Here is a 9,036-nt window from a genome sequence, read left to right as displayed (position 1 = left end):
CACATCCCAATCCTTCCTTAGAAGCATCTGTGTAAACCACAAAACTATCCTTTCCGTTTGGCAAAGCTAACACAGGTGCCCTTGTCAGCCGTCCCTTCAATTCCTAAAAACTTTCCTCACACTTAGGATTCCATATAAACTTCCCATTTTTCTTGGTCAATTCAGTCATGGGTCCAGCAATTTTCGAAAAATCTTGAATGAATCTCTGGTAATACCCTGCTAATCCAATAAAACTCCGAACCTCGGTAGGGTTTTCCGGTCGTTTCCATTTCGAAACAGCTTCAACTTTAGCTGGATCCACTTTAATCCATTCTCAGAAATTATGTGTCCCAAGAAAGTCACTTCTTTTAACCAGAACTCACACTTACTAAATTTAGCATATAGTTGATGTTTCCTTAAAGTTTGCAAAACAATCCTCAAATGCTTCTCATGATCCTCCACATTCTTAGAATACACCAAAATATCATCAATGAACACTACTACAAATTGGTCCAAATAGGGCTTAAAAACCCTATGCATTAAATCCATAAAAGCAGCAGGAGCATTTGTTAACCCAAATGGCATCACGGCAAACTCAAAATGCCCATATCTCGAGTTAAAAGCAGTCTTGGGTATGTCCTTCTCCAAAATCCTCAACTGGTAATAACCCTGTTTCAAATCCAATTTCGAGAATACTACAGCTCTTTGCAATTGGTCAAACAACTCGTCAATGTGGGGCAGTGGGTATTTATTCTTAATGGTGATGTCATTCAAACCTCTATAGTCTATACACAATCTCAAACTCCCATCCTTTTTCTTAACAAATAAAACTGGGGCTCCCCACGGAGAATCACTCTCTTTTATAAATCTCCTTTCCAACAGGTCTTGCAGTTGTAATTTCAACTCTTTCAATTCCGCTGGAGCCATCCGATATGGTGTTCTAGAAATAGGTGCCACTCCCGGAATCACATCGATCTTAAAAACTATTTCCCGTTCCGGGGATAGAGACTCCAATTCTTCAGGAAAAACATCTGGAAAATCCTTTACTACCGGTGTGTCTTCCAAATTCACCTTATCACTAGGAGTGTTAATAAGAAAAGCCAAATACCCTTGAGCTCCTTTACTTAATAATTTTCTAGCCCGAATTCCTGAAATAAGTGCAGACGAAGCTAATCTACCCCTTACATCCAGTTTCAGGGTTGCTTCTCCTGGAATACGCAACTCTACAATCTTCGTCCTACAGTTTAACTGAGCATTATAACGGGCTAACCAATCCATTCCCAAGATTACATCGTATCCCTTAATCGTCAAACCGATCAAATCGGCCCATAATTTTCGTTCCCCTACATAGATTTCACTATTCCTATACTCCAGATTAGCAATTAAGCTTTTGTCTCCAGTAGGTGTTTTAACCTCCATGTCATAGGGTACCTTAATTGGCTTCAAGTCTATTCCATTCATGAAGTTAGGATTTACAAAGGAATGAGTTGCACCCAGATCAATTAAAACCCTAACTAAATGGTGAAAGATTGGGATTGTACCTTCTACCACCTCAGTTGCCTCAAGAACTTGTTGATAATCCAGTGCATAAACCCTGGCCGGTACTTTCGGTCGGCTCCCTCCGGCACTGGTCTGCTTAGAAATTGACTTTTCTGGCCTTTGAGCATTTCCCCCTGTCTTTGGTGATTTTGGACAATTGGCGACTTGATGTTCAGTACTACCACAAAATAAACATTTCCCCGACTTTCTCCAGCAATCGTTCTCAGAATGGTTGGATTTACCGCAGTATCCACATGTAACTTGAGGAGTCACAGCCGATCCAGTATGAAGTGCTCCCCTAACTTGAGTTGTCCCACTACGGCCCCCTCTAGTTAGAGCTCCCCTAGAAGCTCCAACAGACTTCACTCCTTCTACTCCTCTTCCCATCTTGGAAGGTTGTGCACTCTTACTTGCTTGACCAGAGGTATGGCTAGGAAAGTTTCTTTTTCTACTGTGGAAGTCTCTCACTTGCATCCTTGCATTTTCTACCCTCTGAGCTTTCTCTAGTGCCTCCGTGAATGTAGAGATTTGGGCTGCAGCCAAGCCCTCTTGTATCTCCACATTAAGTCCCTGAATAAACCGTCTAATCCTCTTTCGTTCATTGACCACTAGCTCAGGGGCATACTTGGAAAACTTAGTGAATTTTCCCTCGTATTCTGCTACGGTAAGGGTTCCTTGTTTCAACTTAATAAATTCATCCTCCCTCTTCTCTTGGATTAAGGGCGGAAGAAACTTTTCATTAAATTCCCTTGTGAAATTCTCCCAAGTCCAAGGGGTTTGAGCCCTCTCCCATTTTCCTTTTATTAGATCCCACCAAGCACGGGCTACTCCCTCAAATTGGAAAGCAGCGAAGTTCACTCGCCTATCCTCAGTGTAATCTAAAGCAGCGAATATGTTGGTCATCCTTTCTAACCAATTTTCCGCTACCTCAGGATCAGGTTCGCCAAGGAACTTAGGCGGGTTAAACTTTAGGAACCTCTCTAGGGCTCTATCCTCTCCTCTTTCCTGACCCCCAGGCTGGTTGAACGGTCCAGGTCCTTGTCTATCGGCTAAGCGCTCTAGGATATCAATCATCCTGTTAATGGCAGTAGCCACTTGATTACCCTCTATATTTTCCTGGCCCTGGGTCGGTCCAGTTGCCGATCCCTGGTTATTCCCCTGAGGTTGGGCTGGTCTAGTCCCTCGCCCACGGCCTCGACCACGGCCTCGACCCCTTCTTAGTCCTTCCATAACTTAGGCATGCCTAATGCAAGAAATAAATAAATAAATTATGCGGTGCAAAGTAAAGAACAGGAACCGATCAAGAAAATATTGGAATTAACAATAATTTACATTCATTAGCATATCAAGTTCATACAATTAGCATGTCATGGGGTAGTCACAAAAATATAGCACACAGGTGCCACAGAAGACTAAAGTAAGAGCAAGTGCTTCAAAATAAGCCACACAGTCATGCAAAATACAATGGCCTCAGCACTTAGCATCACCCCAGCTAATTCTAGCTATACTAGTCAAAAGAGTCAAAAGAGTGGTCAAACTGCCTTGACCTAATTCACAGTAGGACTATCAGGAGGAACCTCCTCCTCAGGATCCTCCTCCGGATCCTCTTCAGAGTCCTGAGCTCCACCCATCGCCTCGTCCACTAGCCTAGTGGCATTAGCTACAATATCGGAAGCCCGACTACGGACCTCCTCTCTCAGCCTAGTAAGCTGAGCCCTAGTGCTCCGGAGCTCCTCATTAACCACAGCAGATGTGGCCACCTCGCCCTCAATCACCTCCTCAAGCTCGGCGACCCTCTCGCCCTGAGCGCTCACCATCTGTCGAAGCTCGTCCACCTCAGCCTGTAAGTCCAAGTTGGCAGTCACCAACTGACGACGCTCGTCGTCCAAGGCCAGTACAACATGGTTTGGGTAAGCAAAAGTCACCCTACAAGCACACCGGGGGTATCGAGGATCAGGCGAGTAGCGTACACGAGCTTTCCCAACTAAAGCTCGGTAATAGATAGGCCTAGGAGGCACTACATGACCATTCGCATGGCCATCCCTGTTAGCTGCCGGAACTCCATTTCCGTTTTCCATCCCTGCAAAATAATAGCACTTTTCGGGTTAGAAATTTAAATCACTATCAAGTTCGAATGTCGTTTATGCATGCCTAGCCCGATCACTAGTATGTCCCAAATACCCTTTAAAGTATAACTTAATTATCCGGTCTCAGGTCTTAAGGGTAGAGTATCCAATATGTCTCCCATATAGATCTCTAACCTAGCGCTAACCTAGCGCTCTGATACCAACTGTGACGCCCCCACTTCTCCCTAAGGCGAACCAAAGGGTATCTGCGGGACGCCTGCCCAGCTCTCGCCAGGACTCACGCAAAACATTCAAGCTTATTACTAATCTAAATGTCATAAGTACAATAACATAAATACAATGATGCGGAAGCGTTCAAGTTAACCATGGTCATCCATTATCCAACCCGTACATCGGGTGTTCAAAATACAACTTTAAACCCAAGTTTACCTCATGCCCAAGTACTACATTCCAATTACAAAAGTACAACCCAAAACCAAGAGGCATAGTCAAAATGATGATAGAAACCCTAAACAAAAGTACATCAGGAGGGTTTCTCTAATACGTCCCCGGATCCAGTCCTGTTAAGGAAAACAAATCTACAGGGTGAGCAAAATGCTCGTGAGGCCAAGAACACACATGCAAGCACATTGCTCAAATAACAATCTCAATTTACAAGTCAAGCAATCATATTTTAGTAATTAACAATTTACTGGAAATATAACCAGAAACAATTCAAGGATACTGGAGCTCTCAGGAGCTATATTCCACTTGCACATTCAATAACCTCCACGAATTGACACTCCGTCAATCGGGTAGGTTTAGTCCGTAGAACTCCACTTAACCTGTCCCCTTTCACCTTACATACCCCTGTATCGGGCCCGCCTGTCATTTGTTTGTGGCGATACTACTCGAGTATGCCAAGCAAAACCTCTCATTAAGTCAAGCTTATTCATCTCATGGCTCGCCAAGGTTCCCGACCAAGCCCATGCCGGCTCGAGTCCAAGGTCGGCCAATGAGATTTGGACGTCCCCAAGCACTTGTGTGTCGAGGAGATTCACTCCAACGACGTATGCAGCTAGCATACCAATACATTTCATTCATTCAATGCATTTCAATCATTCATTCAATGCATTTCAATCATTCATTCAATGCATTTCAATCATTAAAATTTCATTTCTAATGAGAACGAGTGTGGTAAAGTACACACTCGACTCCACTTTCAAGATTTCCAATCATAAATAATAATTAAACATGTAACAAGTTTACATACACCTGACACTCACCAAGTATTAGGTGTAAGTAAGGTCAAGGGAAGTTCAAGCGTCCACCGGGGAATCCTCTTAAAGGTCCTCGTGTGCGCCTGAGCAAATAGTAGTGAATTATCATTCATATCCCAAATATCGAGGAATAATTCGTTCACTAGCATTAATCGAGTGAATTCCGTGAAAATGAACCTCAATTACTCGTAAATCGAGGTTCGAGTGGGGTTTGATAACGTTCAAAAGTATTTAAGCCTTTATCTAGGAAATCGGGGATAAAACGTTTAGATAATATCAAAAGAATAAAGAGTTCTTGAAAAATTCTATTTCCTTGAAATTGGAAAATTTCAGTTTTATTATGAATCTTTGAAAAATCGTAACTCACTCGGCACAAGTCAAGAATTGGAAAACTTTATACCGTTGGAAACCTCTTAGAAAGTACTATAAGTTCCTAGAAGACCCTTTTTCATGAATCGAAGTGGAAAGTGCTCAAAAATGAGCTTGAAGGTACAGACTCGGTTTACAAGGCAGAATTAAGTTGGATTGTGACCAACTTTGAAAATTCAGTACGATTCACACGTTGCGAACCGGCCTCTGGAATTTGTAACTCAATTATAGTTGCAAGTGAGGTTTATACCAAAGCAAGCGGATCAAGAATCGGAGTTTCGAGTACCGAGATACGGTAGCTCAAAGTTGGGGAAAATTCAAGACTGGAGAAGAATTTCCAGATTTGAACCTCCAACAGTAGAAATTTAATTAGGTATCGAAACGAACTTGGATTGGTACCAAAATTGGCAGTATTTTACTCTTATATAAAGAGTATCTCTCTATCAAGTTTCACAGAAAAATAACTTCGGGAAGGTAGTCAACGAACCAACTAAAGTTCGGAAAAATTCTTAAGGCAATCTGCCTTTAATCCTTTTCTTTCCAAATCCAATCGTTTGGCTAAGAAAATCCTTCAATCATGGTTCATATGTGAAAGAAAAGTCTAAGGAACGTTCAGGGTGCATTTGGTAGGTGTTTAACACCATGAATTTCATTTAATAAGACCACAACAAGTCTTATTCCAAATCTGTCCAAAAGTAGGTTTTTCCAAAACAGAGCAGTGTTATTGTTTTGATCACAACTCAGTCGACCTAACTCGGAATTGAGCATGGTTTATGGCATTAGAAAATAAATTCATAGGGCTAGAAGTTCACAGAAGGAAACGTTCTGAAATTTGGCAAGCAACCAGCTCGAAATTGAGCCTCAAGTTGCTGCCTCGACAAATCATTCCAGCAGATCCGAGAGACAGGACAGCTATCTTAAAACGAATGGTTCGGCTCCTACACATGGAATCAGAATACGTATTTTATACCGTTGGAAAGGTATGGATGTTTAGTTTCGAATGCCACTGACGGCACTCAATTTCGAAGTCAGAGGACAAAGTTATGGTCAAAATGCTACCGCTGGACAGGGTTATCCGAAAATAGTTTTCCAGCTTGCCTAGTTCACGAATAAATTCATTTGCCCATCTAAACGTTAATGTTTTCCAATGAAATTTTTTACACATCTAACATAACATATAAACATCAGGTTTACGCCAATAAATCACCAAAAATTGGCCTTATCATGGCCGAACAAAACAGGGGCAGTTTCGGAAATTTCTTGTCATTACCTCAACTTTGAGTTTCCAACAATAATACTCCATAAATCCATCATTTTAACCACTAAACTACCATTAAATCCAACATTAAACCTCTAATCAGCAACAACCCAAGTGTGGGAATTCATAGAGCCCACTTTCAAATTTTCCAACAATACCGAGCCATCCATACACATGCAATAGCTTAAAGATGTATTTCTACCATCATAATCCAAGTTTAAGGTGTAGGATGATGTTATACCTCCTTAGTGCTTTAGATCAGAAATTTTCGGTCCTCAAGAGGCTCCAAGAAACCGTGAATTGCAGCCCTTTAGTTAGCTAGATCCAATCTCCAAGTAGTTTGCTAGATGGTCTTCAAGTTTGGTGAAGATTGATTGAAGTTTTGTGGTTGATTTGGTGAAGAAAATTTTGAAATAATGGAGTGAGAGAGAGAGGTGGGCTGGTCGGCACTTTGGGAGAGAAGAGAGAGTGAAATATGATCAATTCTAGCTTCCAAGGGAAGATTAAAATGAGTGGTGAAAATTCACTCCAAAGTCAACCCTCATTAGGGCTCGATTTCTTTCGTGTTTGGTTCACTAGTGCACTAAACCTCTAATGTACTTATATTCATATAAATATTATTCACTCTTAATTGTCTCGAAATAAGGGTCTAAAGTGCCTCAAATAAAGCCGCGCGTGTGAAAACGCGTACCGTCAATTTTAGCGTTATAACGCGAAACCTCCGAGAAATTCTTGTAACGATAATACTATTAACTATCACTTAAGTACTTAAATCTAAAATTACCTATTTTAAAACCGTTGTACATGTCCCAAATTTCCGGGCTAATTGTACTCCTAATTGGCAAAATTCTCCAAACGTATTTTCACATTTTCTCTAAACAAGCTCCTAAGAAAATAATTTTTGAAACGAGACACTTTAAAAATATAACGAAACTATGATACCATGTACTTAGGTCTAATGAGACTAGAAAATATTCCTCGTGGTAAAAATCCAATTAAATAATTTATTAAGCCATAAATTAGGCTTAAAATAATAGTTTTTACGAGTCCTCACAATATATATATTAACAAAAATATTTACTCTCTAGAAACACAACTTTAATTCTATAATACAAACACAAAAATATTTTGACTACAAAAACATATAAATATATTTTTATATCCTATTTATCACCCATTTTACATATCTCCACTTTTTCCAAAATATATTTTACTGCAACCAATTATTTTTCAAAATATAACATAATTCCTCTCTATTTCAAAAATACTCCTTCAATAATATTCGTTAATAACCCAATTATCAACTTAAACTTCTTCCATTTTTAAATTAAATAGCATAACACAAATACAACCGCCATAAAATACTTATCAACAAAAAATTCATAACTATCTAATAAATACAAATTAATTGTACCACTTTCCATTACCTTCCATTTACTCTATTCCAAAAATATTACTTCAATAATATTTCAAAAACTAAAAAATTCAAAAATATACAACTAAAAACCAAAATTTAAAAAAAAAACTTTTCTCTAAAATTATAACCTACATTATCATTAATAATATGGGATAAAGCAACAATGGCAAAAAAATATGCAATTGAATCCTTTGACAGAGTACTTAGAGATTTGCTGAATTCTGATCAAATATTTGGTGGAAAACTCATTGTTTTCGGTGGAAATTTTCGACAGACTTTACCAATCGTCCACAAAGGTCAAAGAGAAGATTACATTTCTGCATCTCTCATCAACTCATATATTTGGCCACACCTCCAAAAGATTCGATTGACTGAAAATATGAGAGCATTTCTCGATCCATCATTCTCAGATTTTCTGCTCAATATTGGAAATGGCACACAAGCAACCATTGCAAATGACAAGATACAATTGCCTTCTTCTATGATTGTCTCTTTCATTAATGATGATCAGCAATCCTTGCACACTCTGATAGACACTGTTTATCCATCTCTATCTAGCTTTTGCCCTCAGAATTCAACTCTCATTAACAGAGCCATTCTCAGTACAACAAATGATATTGTGCACGAAATCAATCAAATTTTGATTCAGAAGTTCCCTGGAGAAGAAATCAAATATATCAGCTTCGATAAGACAATAAATCCAACAAAACAAGCTGATCACGGTGACTTCTTAAATACTATCCACCCCCTGGATTACCTCCACATTTGTTGATTTTGAAACCAAATTGCCCAGTTATTCTCCTAAGAAATCTGAATCCAGCAAAGGACTATGCAATGGAACCCCCCATGATATGCTTAAATTTTAACAAAAACATCATACATGCACAAATTTCGGTTGGAATTCATTCTGGTAAACAGGTTTTCATTCCTCGCATTCCATTGCACAGTTCTAATGATGAGTCATATCCAATACCTTTCAAGCGTACTCAATTCCCAATTTCATTATGTTTTGCCATGACAATTAATAAATCACAGAGACAAACACTTGATTTTGTAGGATTATATTTGAAAGAACCAGTATTTTCACATGGCCAATTATATGTTGCATTATCAAGGGCCAGAATTGCT

At 39.4% G+C, this 9,036-nt stretch overlaps 1 protein-coding gene across 1 annotated transcript; it reads left to right on the top strand.

Annotated features, from left to right (window-relative positions):
- Window positions 1–8,071: 8,071 nt before the first annotated feature.
- Window positions 8,072–8,680, top strand: LOC113758962. The gene has a single exon (XM_027301627.1). It carries the CDS (start codon window positions 8,072–8,074, stop codon window positions 8,678–8,680), a length of 609 nt encoding a protein of 202 aa, XP_027157428.1.
- Window positions 8,681–9,036: the final 356 nt, after the last annotated feature.

Source organism: Coffea eugenioides, unplaced genomic scaffold, assembly GCF_003713205.1.
Source record: "Coffea eugenioides isolate CCC68of unplaced genomic scaffold, Ceug_1.0 ScVebR1_816;HRSCAF=1557, whole genome shotgun sequence".
Classification (NCBI taxonomy): domain Eukaryota; kingdom Viridiplantae; phylum Streptophyta; class Magnoliopsida; order Gentianales; family Rubiaceae; genus Coffea; species Coffea eugenioides.
The sequence above is the reverse complement of the archived record's forward strand: the minus strand, read 5'-3'. Positions and strand labels throughout refer to the sequence as shown.